General features: G+C 41.7%; 1 protein-coding gene across 1 annotated transcript in view; it reads left to right on the top strand.

The window, feature by feature from the left end:
- Nucleotides 1–2,621: 2,621 nt before the first annotated feature.
- Nucleotides 2,622–21,342, top strand: part of SLC20A2 (solute carrier family 20 member 2) — a gene marked incomplete at both ends in the record, with an annotated part of 29,148 nt that continues 10,427 nt past the window's right edge. The window contains 7 exons of the mRNA XM_079534551.1: nucleotides 2,622–2,910; nucleotides 7,115–7,255; nucleotides 8,489–8,574; nucleotides 10,141–10,237; nucleotides 12,239–12,355; nucleotides 13,031–13,234; nucleotides 14,631–15,219. Of these exons, the coding sequence (XP_079390677.1) occupies nucleotides 2,622–2,910; nucleotides 7,115–7,255; nucleotides 8,489–8,574; nucleotides 10,141–10,237; nucleotides 12,239–12,355; nucleotides 13,031–13,234; nucleotides 14,631–15,219 (1,523 nt within the window). The remainder of the gene's footprint in view (nucleotides 2,911–7,114; nucleotides 7,256–8,488; nucleotides 8,575–10,140; nucleotides 10,238–12,238; nucleotides 12,356–13,030; nucleotides 13,235–14,630; nucleotides 15,220–21,342) is intronic.

Below are 21,342 nucleotides of genomic sequence, written 5' to 3'. Positions count from 1 at the left end.
ATGCCTGCACGCTTACGCTCTCTACACAGAATTTTGAAGCAACTGTTCTCAGCTCAGGCAACAGCGAGTCAGTTCTCAAAATGCCTTGCAGGCTGAACTGCTCAAACCACCACTTCGTTAACACTTTATCTTGAGTAATCGTGTTTTCTGTTGTGGTTCCATCTGAAATGAGGTATGTAATAAGTCTCTCAGTATGAGGATGACTTGGGAAAGGCTCCCGGGCTATGGAATAGGCATTGGCATGTCTCAGTGTCTCATGGTTGCACACCACAAGTTTTGTCCCCCCTCTCAGGCAGACAAGCTCTAACTGTAATCAATTCTTCTGAATATTGTTAGCCTTTCCCCCTCTTCAAGTCTTTTCCTACTCCAAGGGCTGAGTGTTCATGAATTATGGCCAACAAGTCTTCAAATATGAAAAATGCATTGGGGCTTCGTTTTCACATGTTATCTCATAGTATAAAAATCCTTATACAAATGTTTTCAGCAGTTAAGACCTTCCAAGATGTTATTTTGGAGTGCAAATCATTCAGGGGTTGATGTCTGCTCCATATCTGGAAAAGACCAGAGCAACAATCGCCCAGCCTCTGCAGAGTCTGGAAGAAAAAAGAGAAATCTTTGCTCCTTAATATGTATGTTTGGATAAAAAGATCAATCCTTGACATAAACTTTAGGGCTTTTCAGGGAACGATTACTTAATTATTGGTGTGATGTTTCCCTTGTGGTAGTTCTCAATGATCCAGCATCTCAGGAATATGCAAAATCTCATGATTTTCTAATTTCATCATGATCGCTGAGGTTTTGGATGTTCTCTGCAGAGACCCTCTTTCCCTCCTAATGCAGACCTTCAGTGTATTCAAGAGAACTTCAGCGTGGTTTTGAAACCATGTGTGTGGATTTGTTGAATGAGGCTGAAGAGGTAGAGCAGTAGTGGGGCTCGGTGTTTGCCATCTGACTTCCCCCAAGTCTCTGAAATGTTTTTTGCAAGGTGTGCAGTTGGCTGGCAGGTATTTCCTGTTGAATATGCCCGTGACTCCTCACCACCTTCAAAATGGCACCTCCCTGGAGTGTAGATAGGAAGATGTTACAAGATGGCTTCATAGATGCAGATGACTGCTACAAGAGAAGCAGCCAATGGAAGAGGCAGATGGATTTTGCCAGGCTGGTGCTTGTTTCCAGCCTTTAACCACCGTAGTCCTTACTGGTTATGGGACCCGTGAGTCCTTACAGGCTTGAATTCGGCAATGCTCTGCACCTGTGATATCTAATTTAAAGATGAAGAGCTTAGGGGGCAAGTGTATGAAGGATTCAGACAGTCTGTCTGAGCCAATCTGGAGAATAGTAATTTTCCTCTACGTACTCTCAAAAATACTTTGGTTTCAAACTGCCTCTGTTCCATAGTATTCAAAGGGAGCTAGGTGACGGCTGAATGTCGAAGTGTGGTTTTTAAGTTTGATTTATATAAATATACCTACTGGCTTTCTTACTCACCTAGAGATCAAGATATACCCTTTTGGATGGTGAAGCTTTTATTTCTTAAAACTCTTTCCTGTCCGCATTTTTGGTTTAAAGATCTCACACATATTTCTGATTAAACTAAGTAAAGACTAAGACATAGATCAAAAAGGATTTTGTACAATCAAAGTCATAAAAAAATATTCAAATGTAGGAATGGTTTGAGTATAATAAGCTTACTAGTAATTAGTAACTATCTACAGAAAAGAGGAGATAGCTTAAAACTTTCTAGTCAGATTTTCCCCACACTTATATAGATCTATAGGAATACATGGAATATTGTGATCACTGTGCTGAGAAGCTGTAAGAAGATGATATCCTTTTACTGCCTGGGATGTGATAATAATAGCAATATATGAATATCAGTGCTCTTGAGAGTATTTTGGTGACGTTTCATAGACAAAATCGTTTTCCAAAGCAGTGCATCCCATTTACAGCTGGTAAAATGGGACAGCTTTGCAGAGGGGACGGAGCAGGTCAGTGCCCATCAGCTGGGAATCAGGCTGTGTGGTGTAGTCTGTATGTCCTGCATGCTATATGCTGACTTGGTGCCAAGGGCCAAAATGAATCCTTCTAGAAAGAGCTGCTCGGTAAATGTGGCAGAAAACACCAACTTCTTTGAGTCCTTTTAAAGCGATCAAAATGTTTTCTCAGTCAGTCATACTTCCAGAAGCATGTTGCTTTGGAGGTGACCTAATTTTAACCTTTTTGAATTGCTTTATGATTTAGAACAGTCACATGCCAAAGCAGGGTCCCATTAGGGGATTCAAATCATCTGTTTACTACAGAAAACACGCACTGAGACAGGCTCCGCAGGCTCTTTTTTTTTTAATTTTCTTTTCTTTGTTTCTGCTGCAGGACAGGACACCACTGCTGTACCAGTTTGGGAGCAAAATATGGAATGTTCTTCACTGCTGACTGAGCGCAGGCAAATGAACAGTATTTATAGTAGTGTGAAAATCGGCAGTTAGCAGTTTGTTCACATTCTAACACTACCAGAGAGAACTCATTGTTTACAAGAAATCTGCTTTCCAAATCCGTTACGGTTCCCTCCAGCCTTGACTATTAACTATTTGCAAAGGGGAAACGGATCTACGCTTTGGGGAAAGATGGCAATGGAAGAGTACCTGTGGATGGTCATTGTGGGTTTTATCATTGCTTTTATTTTAGCATTTTCAGTGGGTGCAAATGATGTTGCCAATTCTTTCGGAACTGCTGTGGGCTCTGGTGTAGTGACTTTGCGCCAGGCTTGCATTTTGGCTTCAGTTTTTGAAACTACTGGCTCGGTACTGCTGGGAGCAAAAGTAGGAGAGACGATTCGGAAAGGTATAATCGATGTTAACCTGTACAATGACACTGTGCCGCTGCTGATGGCAGGAGAAGTCAGCGCGATGGTTGGTGAGTAATGCTTTCCTGTTCCAAGTAACAGTCACTGCACGTTTGTCATCCTGCTCATTGTGAACGTTTTAATTAAATTTACATCTTCCCATCTTCTGGACTCACGTCCGGCTTTGTACAAATAGAGGGGTTTGCATTCCCCTTTTAGGCTCCTGCTTTTTAAAAACACTTCTAATTGTTTTCGTTTTCCAGCTATTCAGCCATTTAACTAAGAGAGGAAAAAATGTTTAATGTAATGGATCGTATAGATGTATTCCTAGAGTACCTAAAAAAAAGATTTTGGAGATTTATATTGTGGTAAATGGAAAATATGTCAGCATACCATTTGTGACTGCAGAGAAAATCCTGCAGAAAGTTTACAATGAATTAAGTATTAAAGCAATTGCCTAAATAGTTTTTAAAAATTAAAGAAAATGAAGCATATTTGCTTAAACTGGTGGTTTTGCTGACTGATTGCAATTAATCATACGTTTAATCCTGCCCCATGACTTCAAAGAGCAATAAAGATAGATGGCCACACATTAAAGGCACTTTTACTTTTTCTAACTCAAACCAGCAGCAGTTCTGCGTACCTCTGAGTGTACTCTGTACACTTTTGTTTGCAGTTAAATTAATCTCTGTTCAGAACAAGTGGCATATTCTGAGGTAAGTAACATTAAGCCCTGGTATTTCTCCTTTGTTTGTATGCAAGAGGCTTTGTGAGCTTTTGGAGAGCTCCCACAAGGATCAACAGCAAACCTGCTTTTAAAGGGCAGGATACAGCAAGCAGGAAGCACTCTCCCCAAAGTTTTCAAACAGAACCCGCACAAAAAATAGGTGATTCCAAACAGACTACATGCATTTTTTCCCGTTTCTGCACTTTTAAAAAATTGTAATGGATCAAGTTGGGCTTAGACTGCCACTTTCTGGGCTGGACTGAGGTAGTTTTGGTGAGTGAGAGGGGCAGTGCTCCTCTTCAACCTTCACCACACTTGAGCTTCCAGAGGGCTGGCTGCCTTCCCTGGTGAAGAGGAAGAAGAGCTGATTAGCTGCTGTCTCATACAAGGCAACTGCAAGGAACATCTTCAGCACTCCTGAGCTCCAATTCTTCCTCTGTCTTGATGCCTTGCAAGGCCAGCTGCAGATTCCTGCTCTTGCCCTCAAGCTGTGGGATGACTAAGGAGTGTCACTCTGCTTGCAGTATTTACCCTTTTCTTCCTGAGATAGCTCCATCATTTCCGACTCGCACCTGAGAGCAGCTCACGCCGCATGAGACGTAAGTAGTGACTTACATCTCCTGACCACCACCTGCAGAGCAGGAGTCTTTTCCCCTTTCTGTATCTCTTCATGATGTTCTGATCCTGTCTGGGCAATGTTTTTTGTCCCCTATACCCCCTGTGGAGGCAACTGGCCAGAAGCTCAAGGAAAACAACTTATTTGCATGTGTGTTTACGTAAGCCTGTGTGAACTCCATGACCGGTTGCATTCCCTTCCTTCAGTAAGGGCATTAAGAACAAATCCCACATTTTAAATCTCTGAATTAAGCACAAATTACCAACTGCAGGTTCCATTTTTTTTTCCCTCAAATCCACCTCCAGCTTTCCTCTGGATGTACAATATTTTCTCTGTGTTTTCTCTCCTGTATGTTTACTTTTCCTCTTTTTCCTCTGCATATTTATCTTAGTTCTCTTACGCATCATGGTCATGCTTCCATGAACAGAGTTAGCTTCTGAGTTTCATTGAGGCTTCCACGAGCCAGCTGTATAGAGGAGACCAACAGTCATGGTGTTCTCTTTCTAGTTGTTACTGGAAGATATCTTGATGCTTGCAGACAGCAGATGGGGATTCTCAGAGCAACCACCTGGTCAGAAAGAAGGAAGCAAGGAGCACTGGGATTGGGGATGACATAATTTGCATTTACATTCTGTAATGTAGCATTTTGTAATAATTTGTAACCTACTAAAATATTGATTTTTGGTGGTTTTAATATTTGGGACTCTCATTTTTGGGATGCTGTATCATACTTCTATTCTGGAGCATTCATGCTGTGGGCCAGGAAAAGCTCTAATGAGCCTTCTGGCTTCTGGGCTGGTTTTGTCAAGGTTGGAAACATGCATTTTTCGTCAGAGAGGAGTTAAGGATTGATGTTGATATTTTAGGTGTCTGCCTTAAGGCATTGCAAGCCCCAGAGGGAAGTCCTGCTGTGGCTTATTTTGTATTTTCTTCTGTACTCTAACATGCTTGCTTCAACTTCTTTAGACTACAGATTGTCCTTTTTAGGCTATTTATCAGTCCTCCAATACTTTCCCTCCTGTTTGTTTTGTAGATCGATTAAATAAGAAATAGTGCCATATTCCCTGTTTCCCCATAAAAAACCCCAGCCATTTCTGCATATTTGTAGTGCAGCTGTGACTTGGAAGCATTTTATCTGTTTTTTAGAACGACTTCTTTTTGGTGCAATTATGTGTCTCTGGCTGACTTATCTCTGTTCATTTGGCTCTTCAGAGATGTTACCATGTGTGTTCCCTTTCACCTCACTTCCACTTGCTGATCTCTTAAGTTCATGTCAAAGGTTTCACAGTGTATTTATTATTGTAGTGTGTGGGAAGAGAGGCCAAAAAATGAAAGGGCAGGTGAATTCCTTGATTGATTTAGAATTTCCAGTAGGTGTACCAGTTGTTTTGGGATAGTGCCCCAGGAAAGATCAGTGTTACAGCCTGGTTGACTTCCACACTGCATATGATGCCAGCAGACTGGCAAGACTTGTATTTAGGATAGCATTTATAAGGCAGAAACTTGACTGTATAAAGGCTTGTTTGAAGTGACAAACCAGTCTCTGAGGCTTGTTTATCAGAGTACCTTTCATTCTTCTCTTCAGTTCTCTATGCTTTCCCACCTGTCCTCTCTACCAGCCTCTGCTGTCAAGACTGTTCCTTCACCATGCCTCATCGTGAGCATCACCCCTATGTTCCTTGCACTGGAGCCCTTGTGCAACTTGAAAAGGCATCAGTAATTGCCTCCTTGCTCTCTCCCTTCTTGATGTGTATGTTGTGGAGCTGTAACACAGCTCTTTTTCAATGCTTTTAAACACTGTTTTGTAACCAGACTCCATTTCAAGATCTTCAAACCATCCTCCCCTGTTGGAATTGAGAATGGAGGCTGGGATTTGAGTGACAGTGTGTGTTCAGCAGCCTTGCTTTATCACCTGTGTCTGCTGCAGACCTGTAAAGACTGATGGCATGAGCCAGAAAATATGGGATCTCTCACTGCAGTTTGATTGCTGTCACCTTGGAGCTTCATAACATAGTAAGATTTTGTCTCAAGACCACAAAGCGTTAAGATGAAGAAGAGATATTACTGAGAGCTCTCTAATATTCGACAAGCAGAAAACTTGAATCATGGCCCAGAAGATTTTGATGTCCCCATGCTAACCCATTGTAAGAGGAGTAGGGGACCCTTTGTGCTGCGGTATGAAAAGAAGAGCATGGAGTTGTATGCTGGTGGGCTCGCTGTCCAGCTGTGGTCTAATCTAACCATCAAAATCTTGAACCAAAACTGAATACAAGGTCCTTTCTGTGGTGCTAGAAATCTTTTTTTCCACAACTTGAATTCTCCAGAGCTGCAGTGAGCTACAGATGAAGACAGCAAGCATCTTCACTCCCTCCTCAGTCAATTTATCCTGTAGAGTACTCTGGATAGTGGCTGCACATCACTGAGAAGAGGCATGAAAGCCCCTTGAGCCAGGATTTGAACCTTTCTCTGGTAGCATCTGAATTTAGCAGCTGAATATCTCACCAGTGAAGCCATGGTTGGCTCCTGACACTGGTCATTTGGAGGCTTCCAGGTTTGTTTCTAGAGAATGAGGTTTTCTAAGCTTGATGCATACCTGGAGCTATTTGTGTGTTCATGTGATTCAGTGAATGAACTGAATGGTGAAAAATAGTGAAAGCCTTCAAAAAAGAGCAGCCCTGTTGTGCAGCATTAAGTGCTGTTAGTAACAAAAAATAATGAATAAGATGCAGCGTTCAGAGCAGCTATTAGACTGCTGTAGTACCTGCTTTTGCAGTCAGAAAAGGAACAAAATTCTCTTTAGGAGATCTCTCTTGTGCATGTGGAGCGTAGTCTGTGTTCATAAAGGAACAAGGGTATATCAATGAGAATTTTCTGTGTGACTTTTACTATTGTTGTGTACAGTTTGTGCTTTTTCTCCTTCCTCACTTTCCAGGTTCTGCTGTTTGGCAGCTGATTGCATCTTTCTTGAAACTCCCAATATCGGGGACCCATTGCATTGTAGGTGCTACTATTGGATTTTCACTCGTTGCAATTGGCACACAGGGAGTTCAGTGGATGCAGCTTGTCAAGATTGGTAATTGCCATTTCCTTTTATGTGGGAGGGTCTGGGAAAAATTGTGCCCTGACTGCAGAAGCTTTCACAGAAGCATGTTTTTTACTGGCAGCGTTCCCTCTTTAAATTATTTTCTACCTGAGGGCTGCAGTGCATCTGCAGGCCAGCCCTGGAGAAAGGTAAAATGCAAGCTGTGCTTTTCCAGCAGTAAGCTGAGGAAACATTTTGCCTCCCAGATGTGCTTCAAGGTGACACTCCTCCTCTTCTAATGCCACAAAAAGTGACAGCTCATACCACCTCGTTCTTATTCTGAGCAATATGAATGCCCATAGTCATGTGTCTCCACCCACCAGATCCAGGATGGTGGAAGCTGAGTGCACAGCACATGTTTACATCACAGTCTCCCACTACCACCATCAGCACCGCCAAGCAGGGATGTCAGGAAGGGTTCTGTATTGTTTTGGAAGCCTTGTAACCCAAGTCACATCCTGAATCCTGCATTAAAAAGACTCAAGGTTGAAGGCACAGGAATACAGTTGAGCTTTAAAGAAGTTTTAGCAATGTGTATTTTTTTGTAATTCTGTCAAAAGTAAAATGAAGTTTTTAGTGAGCTTGGAATAACAGCAGAATCAACCTGTTAGCTGTGTCACAAACAATAAGTGAATCTGGATGAGATTTCCAAAGCTTTGCCCTAATCCTGTTTTATTGAAATCAGTGGGAGTTTTGCCACCCACTTCTGTTAAATTAGTACTGAACATTTGCAAATCTTGCCCGCAAAAAAATTTCTGTGCATTGTTCTCTGCAACTGATGCTTCTGTGGCATTTTGGAAATTGAGACTCTTACCCTGTGAGCCGTATGACATCCTGATAGATGCAGTTGCTTGCCACTTGCTTACACCCTTCGCAGTTATGGTGATCAGGAATTTTTAGTAATTCTCTTAGTCAACTCTGCATCAGCTCAGATAATTTCTTCCTGACTAATTTGATCATTAAACTTGCAAAGTTATTTGGAAATGTTTTGGCTGATGTTTCTAATAGTGCCTACCAGTAGTTTGACTTTCATGAGTGTCAGTGGAAATTGAGCTGCTCCAGTTGTAAGTAAATATTTGAAACATTCCAGTTGTACAAGAACAGTTTTGAATGCATTGCTCATTAACTACTAGCTTCTTGACTATTATACGAGTTTATTATACTATATATAATTCATGTTCTTTTCTGTCTTTTTTTTTTTTTTTTTTTTTTTTCTCAACACAGTTGCCTCTTGGTTTATTTCCCCACTGTTGTCTGGCTTGATGTCTGGAGTACTTTTTGTGTTGATTAGATTCTTCATTCTAAAGAAGGTAAACAAATTCCATTGTTATAATGAGTGCCTGTTACAAAGGCTATGTTCTGGCCCATCATTTGAATGTGGATATTTCCACAGAGTTGAAAGTTTGTGGCTTGCTTTTTGGATAGGAGACCAGTCATTCTTTACCTAGCCATTGGAACTCTGTTTGCTCTTAGCAATTCTGAAAGCTCAGAGTAAGTAACAAAACGCATATTTGAGGCTTAGAAAGCGCTATGCAAGTGCATCATAAGCTAATTCATGTAGTATGTTCTGTTTCATTGAAAGATTATACTTGGCTGCTTTATTAGTACAAATATTTCAGTGTTGATTTAGCTTCATGGTAGCAATTCAAACTGTTATTTATAAAGAATAGTTCTCACTGGGAGATACTCCCATTAATATTTCAGAGAAATTTTAAGCTTTGGTTTTCTTGTGTATCAGATATTAGAAGATGGGCATCTGTTTATTTACTAGATTCTCATGAAACCTGAATCAATGGGTTTTAGTGACCTCAGTCAGCTTTGAGGTAGTATCAGTCCATATATCTCTGGTGTGGAAGATGACTTTCTTCCCACCAGCAGAGACTGGAAACCAGAACACTTCTGTCTGTTCTTTTCATTTCTCTCACACTATTCAATTTGCTAAAATAGGTGGTACAGCACATGACAAGGACCTAAAATAAGGGATACCATGTTAGTGGTTATGCAGGGAACTTAAATAGACGAGGAACTAATTCTTTTGCTATAAATAGCACCACCTGTAACCTCAGCTTCATCATTCTTTAGTTCTGATGTAAATAAACATCAGTGATAAAAGCAGGTGGCAAATTTGAATGGACACAGCTTTGAATTTAAAATGACTTGATCTGCATAAAGGCTGAGATACTGTAGGGAAAAAGTTCCCATTCAAAAACTTCACAACTCAGTAAATTAATCATCAAAATCACATGAACATGCCCTTGTGCATGTACTCCTGGTGTCTCTGCATGACTTTAGGAAACAAAATCTGGCCAGCCACCCCTTGGCTTCATCAAGCTCTTATCAGCTTCCCAGAGCCCATCAAAAGGCCAAGGCTCTCTTTTCACAAGGGCTTTTTCCATGCATTGCATTGTGCCTTTCCTCAGCACTGTCAGCTGAGCCTCTGCTTGTGAGCACTAGGGACACAAGGCTGCACAGCTGCTTGCCTTCTGTGCCCATTGCTGAGCTCTGTGCTGGGCAGTGAAGCACGGTGACATGCCTGCTTCAGTTAAAGTGCTTAGTCTGGCAGCCAGGATAGCCCCCTGCAAAGTAAAATGCTCACAGAAAGAAGTTTGCCTCCAGGTCAACCAACAGGTCTGCAGCAGACCTGAAGCTACAAGAACAGTGTCAGGCTTCCCCAAAATACTGGTGCTTGCCAAGACCATCTCTGGAGGTTTGACTGTAACCACCCAGGTCAACATCCTTTCCTCACCATCCACATGAAGGCTACACCTGCTTGGCACTGGCTTGGGAGGATGTATTTTCCTTATGTTGGTTCATGTTTATATTAATCTGTTGGAAAACCTAGCTAATGCTTCCTTTTTTTCCTGATTTTTCTGCAGGAAGACCCTGTGCCCAATGGTCTTCGTGCACTTCCAGTTTTCTATGCTGCTACCATTGCTATTAACGTGTTCTCCATCATGTACACGGGGGCACCAGGTGAGCAAGCTGTCTGCAGCCAGAGGCACGGCTGGGAGGTTTCCTGCAGTTGTGTTGTTGCATTCATTGTGAATAACAGTGTTCCACCAGTGTGCTTTTAGGTAGCTGTAAACGCTACATTGCTACTTCTTTTATTAGGAGTTCACAAGGGCAAGAGTAAAATGTACTTGCATGCATTCTTCTATGTGTACTTGTGTTATTGTGATTCCCCCCTGAACACTGTTCAGTGCAGATGGGCACAGCTATAACAAATTCCCTTTTTAGAGGAAAGGGAAATATCAACCTGCCAGCTTTGGCTTTATAAATCTGATGTGCAAATATGTAGAGCAAGGAGGGAAGATCCAGAGCAGTCTGGTAGGCTGTGTGTGCTCCTAATGCTATAGCTCCACTGAAACCAGCAGAGTCATGGTTCTGACGAATCTGGCGCAGAGCCTATTAATTAAATATACTTCTTTATTTCCCTTCAGTGATAAGGAGCCCACAGTCTTTTCTGCATTTAATACATCTTCTCTCTTGGGTGCTTTTCATTGCAACTCAGTAGAAGGAAATGATACCTCATTTTCCTGACTTTAACTACATTTGTATTTTTGTTTTTGCCTATTTATATATTTTAACATGTTTCTATACTTATATGCTTTTATTTGCATGTATATGTTTATATGCTTGCACTTATGTGTTCATGTTTGAATTTGCTTAAGCAATGAGTATTTAAACATAACCTTGCAGTAAGATAGTTCAGAAAGAAGTGTTCAATTCTCTCAACTACATTCCTGAAGAGTCTGGTCACTGAACATTATCTTTAGATTAGATCATTGCCCTGGAGCAGTGAATGATCACACAATTGGAAAGAGACTCCAATCTTTAATATGCCCCCTGAATTAAGAAAACGGGTTTAGAAAGTAACCTTTTGTGAATAGAAATCTGTTTTCTCTAAAATGTGCTGTACTGAATGTACTAGACAAATGCATTTGTTAAACTGTGGTTGATAGTGTAGCATTAGTGAAATTAACAAAAAGCTTGCAAAGTTCCCACTTTGAGGGAAGCATAATTCAACTTATCTTTTTTCTTGAGTCAAAATCCTCACTGGATGGATATCCAAGATGTTTCACAGTAAATCAGCTGTATAACCAACATTTCCTGACTAATTGTTTTGCAGAAGTAGGTCAGGCAGTCTGCAGTGACTCATTAAGCAAAATAAATGAAATAAGAATCTTAATGTCCCTTCTGTTTCAGCTAAGCAGTCTCTAAAGTGTGTGAGTGAAAAGGTGGGATTCCATTTTTGATATGCAGAGAATACGCGTTTAAAACATATGTCTATTCTCTATTGCCTCTACTCTGTCAGCGTTTACGAAAAAGTATGAATCAACAACATAAGTTGCAAGATAAGCATGCATTGATGGAACAGAAGGGTCAGAGTCCAGGCTCTTTCTTCATCAAGGGCCTGATCACACTGGTTAATTGAACAAGAGCAAGGAGATCTCTTGGGAGAATGGAAGCCAGGTGGTTTTAAAGGAGTACAAGTTGTTTGCAGTTTCACATAGCAGGACTGGAGCCTCAGTTCAGAAGTGACACAGGAAGCTATTATTATAAGCAGATAATGGCTTAGATTAAGCTAAGCAGCAGGTTATATTGACCAGAGCAGAGGTCAGGTAAATACTTAACCTAATGGGCAACAGAGTTTAACATGCGTTAGTATATACAGTAGTAACAAACTAGTTTTGCAGCCCTGATATGGATGTTTTGCCACTGACTTCTTTGGAAATGAGGTCATTGGGGGGTAACAAATTGCTTGTAGGATCGGTCCCATAAATGTTAGCAGGTCAGCTAGACTTTTGAATATTGCACTTATATGACATATTCGTGTTAAAAATGAGCAACTCATTCATGCTGGGTTTGAATACATGGCAGACACGGGCTTTTGCAAGTCTGATGTTCCACTGCTTGAGATAAATAAGTCAAGTTAATTTACAGTTTGCTTGGGTTTTACTTTTGTCTTCACAGTACTTGGACTGGTACTGCCAATGTGGGCTATTGCTCTGATATCACTCGGCGTGTCCTTAGTATTTGCTGTCTTAGTTTGGATTTTTGTATGCCCCTGGATGAAAAGAAAAATAGAAAGTAAGTACTTGATTGATGAAATGTGAATGATTTCAAATTGTGGAGAGTTTCAATTCAGTACTGAAGTGCCCTTGAAATGTCATCTAGTCTTGTCCTCAGGCAGGGCGTGCTGAAGCTGTTCTTCGTGTATTTATGTAACCTGCTCCTAAAAACCTGCAGTGGAAGAAATTCAAAACCTCTTTAGGCAATCCACTGCAGTGCTTATGCCTTCCAGAGTCTAGCAGAAACAGGAAAATAAATCCTGGAATATAATCCATTTTATGTTTTGGTAAAGAAATATTTAAGAGAAAAATCTGGCAGAATGATTATCTTCAAGTGACTAACTTCACAGTGAGCTGGACTGATCGCAGCTTTTACTTTTACAGTCTTTTACTTGTTTGCTTTGCTACTTTCAGCAAATAGAGCATTGCAAAATCAGAGAAAAGTTTCGGTTTTCATTAATTAATGAGCAGCTTGGTGCTTCACGTCAGGTACCTGTGCTGGTGAAGTTATAGAATGCTTGAGCATTTTCTTAGTTGAATTTAACAAAGCTAAGTGTTAGAAATAAATAATGCGTAATAAACAGAGCCAAGCTACTGTATCCACATGGATCTGTTCCATTGAGGCAAACATTGGAAACATAAGCAGTGTGACAGAGAGGCTGAGTTTAGAATTACAGTTCTGTTATTTCATTAGGCCGGTTAAAGAAAGATGCTGCACTGTCAAGGATATCAGATGAAAGTCTTGATAAAATTCAAGATGAAGAAACACCAGTCTTTAAAGAGCTTCCCGGTGCCAAAGCGTCTGATGAGAGCTCAGTTCCCCTCACTGGCTCAGTAACAGAAGCTGCTGGGGCATCAGATACTATTGCAAATGGAAACCATCCACGTGTACCTTATGGTAAGAAACTAAGACAGACAACAGTCTTCTTGTTTTGATAGCAAGTTTTGCTGCATGTAAGTCTGTATCATAAATGGTAAGTTAGTGTTTGGGATGTTCGGCCCTAATCCCTCTTCACCACTTGTGGAGAAAAATTCTCATTTATAAATGACATTTTCTATAGAGAGCCTGAAAACAGTTTGGTTTGGTTGCCTGTGTATTTTATGAAAGCAGTACTTACTTTCCTTCCTGCTTTACTTGCTGTTCTTAATGATATTTCTATCCTTTTAAGCAGTGGAAAAATACAGAGAACATAAACAAGCTGATGTTTGAAGGTTAAGTGCAGCATAAAGATTAGTAGCAGGAGATGAAAAGATTTGGGTTTTAGTTGACGAATGTATGACCATTTGGAGCATGTCTGCTAGAAAAATCTCATTGTTTTCTGAACGTATATTCATCAGAGGTAGGTTTGTGTGCATAAAGCCCTTTTTGTTCCATGTGGTGGCATCACCCCTCTCCCACCAATTTGGAGTCAGCTGACTCTCATATAATTTTACTAATGTCTATGCAACCCCGTAATTTGGTAAGTAAACGCCTGAGGTATTCAGCTGACTCTCACAAAATCAAAGAAGTCACGGTGGGAAGCTCTTTGAGCATGAGCTTCCACTTCAAAACCAGATAAAACAGTTCTGAATGTTGCACAGCGGTAATTTGAGTTTCTTCAGAAATATTGGCTTAGCTGTGATAGGTCTTCTACAGCAGACATTGATGTTAAATGCGTATGGTAGGAATAACTATGTTGATAGAAATAAAATAAACAAAATATTTGAATAGCTGAAGAAATATTTTTTGCAGAAAGTGAGCTTTTTGTTTTCTGTTCTGTTAAATTATTTTTGAGTCGTGTAAATGTTTTTTAAATATAGGGGTTTTTGAAATGTGACCTCATATTCAGTATCAAATTGCAGAAAGACCAACTTTCCTGACATACTTAAACATATTCAAAGTAAAGAAAAACCTCAGAAAAGATCTTACTTTACAGATAAGGAATTTTTACATCACTGAGTTTTCAAAAAAATAGAGGTCTTGGGCTTCAAATATCACCTTTGAGTGGCGGGTCCTAAATGACTTACTGCAGGTCCTCCCAAATGTTTGTGGAAGATCCAGTGCTGGAACGAAGGTGTTTGTTTTAATATACTTTCGATGCAATCCCAACTTTTGATGGGAGAATTTATTTTGCAGTGGATTAACTCTTCGCTTGTTCAAAGCATGTATTGCGAATTAGCCTTCTTTGTCCCATATCCTGTGAAGGCTTTTCTTTTTTAGCCATTTCCTCTTGTTTTTTTCATCCTGTGCAGTGGGAGGGGGTTTCAAAATTGCATTTCATAGAAATAACATCTCCAAATCTCTGCTTTTTTAGGAAGGGCCTTTTCTATGACGCACACCTCTGTGAAATCCCCTGTCTCTAATGGCACTTTCAGCTTTGATGGCCAGGTGAGGAGTGATGGCCATGTCTATCACACTGTGCACAAAGACTCAGGTTTATACAAAGACTTGCTACACAAAATGCACCTGGACAGGTCCACTGATGAGAAGCCTGCTCAAGAAAACAACTACAAACTGTTACGACGCAACAATAGCTATACCTGCTATACAGCTGCTATCTGTGGCATGCCTGTGCATTCCTCTTTTAAGGCAGCAGATACATCGACTCCCGAGGACAGTGAGAAGTTAGTAGGAGACACAGTGTCCTACTCTAAGAAACGAGTTCGCTATGACAGCTACTCCAGCTATTGCAACGCAGTGGCTGAGGCAGAAATTGAGGCGGAGGAGGGTGGAGTGGAAATGAAGTTGGCCTCTGAACTCGCAGATTCTAACAGGCCCCCAGAAGATCCTGTGGAAGAGGACAAGGAAGAGAAGGACACGTCTCAGGTCCATCTGCTCTTCCACTTCCTCCAGATCTTAACAGCCTGTTTCGGATCCTTTGCCCATGGAGGGAATGATGTCAGGTAAGAGTGTGAGATTGCACAAACCAGCAATTTTATAATTTAAGAGCTTGGAGCAAGTTTTGATAGCTGGTCAGAAAACTTATTTCCGCAAGCAGATGGTAATCGGCATTGTATTTTCAAAGATTGTTATGCTGATGTCCACAGTGCTTTTTACAAGTTTGGCTGCTAGGTCTATAGCTTCTTTTCTTCTCAATGGCAACATCTTTTCTCAGCTAAGAAACTGTGTAGTAGCTAGGTTAATTCAGGCTTAAGCACTGAGAGTCCCCCAGAAGATAGATGCCCTGGCATACTGACCACTCTAAAAACAAACAAGGCAGTCGCTGTCCTGCAAAGTTCACAGCCTATTTTAACTACAACAATGGCGACCAACAGCAAGTGACAGGTTTAGGCTATTTTTGCAATTAGATGAATTTGTTCTCTCATCGTATGACATGACAAAAAGAGATACATGAAGAATGTCTTTCTTTGGATTGCTGCAGCCTTTATAAAGTTCCTTTTGCTTTGGATATTCCAGGCACAAAGAGGGTCAAGGACTACGTGAGGTGGTATACCACTGAATAGCCCAGAAACTCTAACAAGCCTTGATGTTATTTTAAAGTTTATAAACGCAACACTTCTCCACCTGGCATAACTCTCTTACCAAACTAAATGTTGTTGCTAACCCTGAGGATCCCTGGCCATGTTTCTGTGCCTTGTACAAGGAGAGGACATGAACTGGGGCAAATTTCCTCGTTGCTCAGTTAGAAGATTCTCCTGACGCAGTTCTGATACGCAGGAGTTTTATCTGGAACTGCTATCACTGCTGAATTGCTCCTTTTTCTGACAGAAGAAGCAAATCAGTTCGTCTCTCAGTCATTTGGCTTAAGAATGTCTGTCTTCAAACGCTGTGGCATTAACATCATTTTCAAGTAATAAAGAAAAAGGGTCATCCTCTGAGAGTCTTACCTCCTGTTTGTATTCACTCAGCCGACAAAATCTTGGAATTGGCCTTAGAAATAGTTTATCTGCATCTTTTTGCCATCCACTGCCTGATCATATCCTGTCAGAAAAATACCCTTACAGAGAGACAGTGTCTCTTTACTCTTTTGCCCATCTCTTTCCTTGCTTTTCTTTTTTACTCCATGACATACAAGACTTTCGACCAAAGGACTCAGGAAGTAGGCTCAGGGTGGAGCATTTTATGCCTTCCTCAATTGCTCATCTGCTTACCAAATAGCTTTATCTGCACAGACGTGCTGCGCCCTACCCTCTCAGTGGGTGAAGGGTGGTTTGCATGCTTTTCCTATGGGAAAATTTTTTCCTTCAGGATTGGGCTGAACTGCCTATTCCCCATGTGTGCACTGATCCACATGATAATGCTCCTGCAGAGATTTCCTGTGACAGCCTTCTCAGAGGGACTGACTGTAGAAGCAGCAGTCTGTTGGGTTAAGCTTGGGCCATCCTGAGTCCCCTTCTTGCTGAACCCTCACAGTTTATATGTGAGTTACTGGTGTCAGTTTCAACATTTGCAACGGGGCTTTACAGCAATCATAGCTTTCATAGCCCTCCTTAGGCATCTGTGCAAATACTGTCCCACACAGCAAGGAGAACAGTTACCGCTCCTAGCTGTTGTCAGCTGCCCAATTTAACTCACAGCTCATCTCAAAAACACTTAAATAAAAGGTCTCTGCTCTCCTCATCCATCCAGCGTCCTGGGAATTCAGAATAATGCTTTTTGAAGAGCCTTCTTGTCCTCACTTTTGCTACTGCTCTCTTCATTACAGGGATCTGGCTCTGAGAAGGATGCCTTCTGTCTGTGATGATGATGTCTTCCCTCTGGATCAGAGGGCAGCATTGTGACTTTCTTTTCACTTGGATGTTTCCCACTGATCAGGACTTGTGCTCAAGCACTCTGAGCAGGAACAAAGGCCCATGGAGGAGTGTACCAAAGTTCTGGCAGAGGCCAACGGCAGGTGCAAACAGGAAGATCATAGAGGAAGAGCAAATAGTACTAATATTACTTCTCACGTATTCCTTCTCCCAGCATCTGTAGCTGAGAGGCTGCTTGCCTCAGAGCTTTTTGTCTGCAGCTCTCCTTTGATGGCTTTCTATTCTAGGGCTTTGTCCCATTACTTTCTGAGCCCTTTTTGTTTCTTTGCTCATGCTGAAGATTTGTTGTCTGTTAACTGTTGTGTATATGGGAACTGTCCTTTTCTTGCTGCGCTTTCTGCATCTCTTCTAGGTTGCCTTTCTGCGACTGAAAGGAGAAGAGACATGCCCACGCAGGGTATGGATCTGAAACTTGTATTCCTTTTTTCATTCGCCGCTCCTTTTGTAATAACTTGTGAAGCCTCTTTGTCATTTGTAAAGAGCTGAAGTGCTATCTGAATAGATTTACTCGCCATTTCTGGTTTTCTCTTGCTCCCTTTTAGCTGGTTATTAATCCCTAAGAGAGGCTTTCCTGTCATCTCATGACAACTTAATTTCTGTAAGGGCCCTTGTTGAAGGACCCTGTCAAAATCCAAGCACAGAACATTCGTTAAGTCAAGGAGGCAGCATTTGGTTATGTCAAGATTTCTCTTGTGTCAGATAATCTTGAGCTGAGCGTCTAACTTTTGTAGTAGATGAATGGCTTTCCTTTGCCCCTCTTCTGGGAAAGACCATTGTGGGAAGTTTGCACTCTACAACAGTAAGTACCTGTGATGCTCACGTGTGCTCTCTAACTGATGTCTAAGGGTATTCCTTGAGAACTGATATGTTCTTGCAAGCACCGCTTGCCTTTTCTGTCAGCAGATGAAGGTAGAAATAGTTAGAAGTGAACTGTAAGGAATGCAGTCCATTCAAAAATCAAATTTTGAGTTATCATAGAATCGTGGAATGATTTGGGTTGAAAGAGACCTTAAAGATGACCTAGTTCCAGCCCTGCTGCCATGGATAGGACACTTGCCTCTATATCAGATTGCTCAAAGCCCATCCAACCTGGTGCTGAACACCAGGCGTGGGGCATTCACAGTTTCTCTGGCCAGTGTGTTCCAGAGCCTCACCACCCCCCTTAGTAAAGAATTTATTCCTAATGTCTCATCTAAATCTACCATCTTTTCGCCTGAAGCCATTACCCTTTGTCCTATCACTACACTCCCTCATAAAGATTCCTTTCCCAGTCTTCCTGTAGTGCCCCCCCTTTAAGTACCAGTAGGCTGCTATGTAGTCCCCATTGGTAGTTGGTAGAAGCTGGACAGGATGAAAAATGAAGTTCAGACCCTGTTTGATGGTGCTCTGTTATGCCAATAGCATAGTTCCCCCAGAATTTTCCATTTAGGCTGGCTTGCTGCCTTTCCTTTCCTGAAAATTCATGTGTTTTAATGTTTTGCAGATCTGTACTTATTTCTGTCGGTGTCCCAAACTTGCTAGCAAGCGTGTCTTTTTATTAAACACATTTCATTCCAAGATCTCTTAAGCTGAATTCATGTAATTGCAAAACCAAAGAACAAGCTAGCTCATTTTGTCAGAGCTGCTAAAAATGCAAGATGGTCATGGATCTAAGATCTTATCCCAGGTTGCAAATGAATCCTTTCTTGCAGATTTACTGAGTTCCAGCTAGCTCATGGAAGCTAAAGACAAAAATGTTGAGTTGATAAAATGCTCTAGGGATGCAGATTTCTGTCCTGTTGATTGTGTAGCACAGATATTTTACCTGTCTGCGTGTCTAGCAGAGCAGAAGATTTCTTACTGGGCTTTTGGCTCCTCAACATATTACATAAAGATCTGCAGAGCTTAGGAGACAATGTGTAGTTTTAAAAATAAGGGAGCAAAACCTCACTAGTAGCATGGCTTTCTGTCCACATTTCTGTGTGAAAGCAAGCCTTGGCAACCTGTCTTCCATCACTCTCTGCTATTTTTCCTCCTGTCTTCCTCATTCCTCTTCCTTCCGCTCATTTTGAGTGGTGCTGCTGCTTTCCTATTCTTTCTCATCCTCGAATCCTGACATGAAAATCCTGCTTGCTTCTGCATTTAATTTTAAACTCCTCACTCATACATTCAGGGCAGCACCTACTTCATCTACAGCTTTTTCCTTGGATTTGCCTTCTCTGTTCTTCTTTTTTTTTGTGTCTCAGAACTGTCCCTTCTCACACTTTTTCTGTTTATTTTCCATCAGGCTGTTTCCATCATCCTAGGGATGGATAGGAGCAGATGAGAGGAGCAAAGAGAGACAAATTAAAAGCTGATAGAAAACAGTGCTGATAGAAAACAGATAGTGCAACTTGCAGGTTGTTAAATGGTTACAATAAAAGGCAGCAGCATATGGTATGGACTGAGCCACGATACTGCTCTGAAACTCATGATGGAGCAGAGGTGCCTCGTATGGTTTGGATAGCAGTGTAGCGAGCAAAAAAATCATATGTGAATTTCCCTTGTTTCATTCTGCAGTCCTTTCCCCTGGACGTGGGAGAACTGAATCAGTAGTTTGCATTTGACTGCAGAACTAACTCAGCATAAGAGTAGATAGACCTCAGTTTCTTCAGAGCTCTTCTCTGCCATTCAGTGTTGCAATGATACCTATCAGCAGAGATAGCAGTTGCTATCTCTGGGCACTGATGTTTGTCACTGGAGTTATGGCCAGCGGCTGCAGGGATCCTTGCCAAGGCAGCTGTATGTTAAAAGGAGCAGGGAGCCATGGTGACTCCTTATTTGGCAGCCTGCTCAGTTCAGACCATCCCTTCCTGCTGCAATACTCATAGGCATGGTGTTGGGGATGCTGGAGCTCTTCCAGGGCCGGGACTAACTGAGCTGGGCCCAGAGCCTTGTGACACTCCGATGCACATGGGCTGAATGAAATCTAAAGAATTTAAAATCCCAACGAAATGTGTTGGGACAGACCCTCTGAAAAAATGTTGTTGTTGGACTTAATCAGTGGCGCTGAGCGAGCAGGTCACACTGGCTTGGCATTCGAGCACAAAGGAGCACGTCAGGTCATTGCAAGGGCAACAGGAGAATAAAAAGGGCAGGATGGAAAAAAAAACCTGGGCCAGGAGCGTGACATGGGGAAAGCTGCCAGCTTCCTAAACGCTTGTTCAGAGCCAGCTTTCCAGAGAAGCTAGGCTTTATTGGTCATCAGGGATTATATGCACCTATGGTTGTGCTGGACCAAGCGCATTTCTGTATTTCTGTAAGCACAGTTTTGTTCAGCAGGAATCCTGGTGATCCGCAGTTCAGTGCCACAACCATGGCAGCCTGCAGTTACTGTATAGATGCAGACAGGGGAAGAACCACCAAAGATGTAGGGCTGATGCTGCATAACAAAGCCTGAGTTAGTCCTTTCTTGAAAGCCAGGGAAGTTTCAGAGCGATTTTAGAGCTAAAGTACTTTGTATATTTCTAAAAATTATTTCAGTGTCTTAGAAGCTGAATCTCTACCAGATAGGGAATATATTGTTACTCAAAGTGATGCGAATGAAACTAGGAAAGATCTGCTTGCCCAAACATAGATGAAGGAAACTTCTCCTTTCCCCATCCCTACAGGCTTAACTGGACTTACAGGTCAGAGCACACCAGCAGCACTGGGACTCACCTTTTCCCCTCTTCTCAGAGTAGATGCAATGAAATGAAAGGAGCAAAGGGCAAGAACATCGTCAGTATCTCACTGCACACAGAGCGCTTAGTGGGATTCAGTTTCCCTACTGAATAAGGGATCTACAGGAGATATAATGAGGCCAGATTACAAAATAAACATTTCTTATTTCCTCCCTGAGAGCTGCAACCAAGATCACTTAGAGTAATTTGGAAGCTAATCTGTCTGTTACTACTGAGAGCAGCCTGAAATCTGATTTCTTTGGTTTTCAATAGCAGAATGTCCTGAAAGTACAGCTGGTCTCCTGAGTAGGTTTGGATCTTGTGTCTTGAATTACCCAGCTAAGTGCCTCTGTAGCAGTGCCATCACATCCTTGCCACACAGGCCAGTGAGAGAAGAGCAGAAAGAGACTATTATCTCTTCCTTTGCCAGAATCACACAGCACAGACATTTTTGGGAATGGCTTGTCCCTACTGGGGTGCAATGGCTCAATGCCATTTGGGGAGAGGCATTTCTTCCCATGTGTCTTTACCAACCTTGCCTCTCCAAGAGGTAGGAGTGGCAGGAATGTGTATT

This window comes from Tetrao urogallus (assembly GCF_951394365.1).
Source record: "Tetrao urogallus genome assembly, chromosome: 4".
NCBI lineage: Eukaryota > Metazoa > Chordata > Aves > Galliformes > Phasianidae > Tetrao > Tetrao urogallus.
This window is presented reverse-complemented; position numbering and strand designations above follow the sequence as displayed.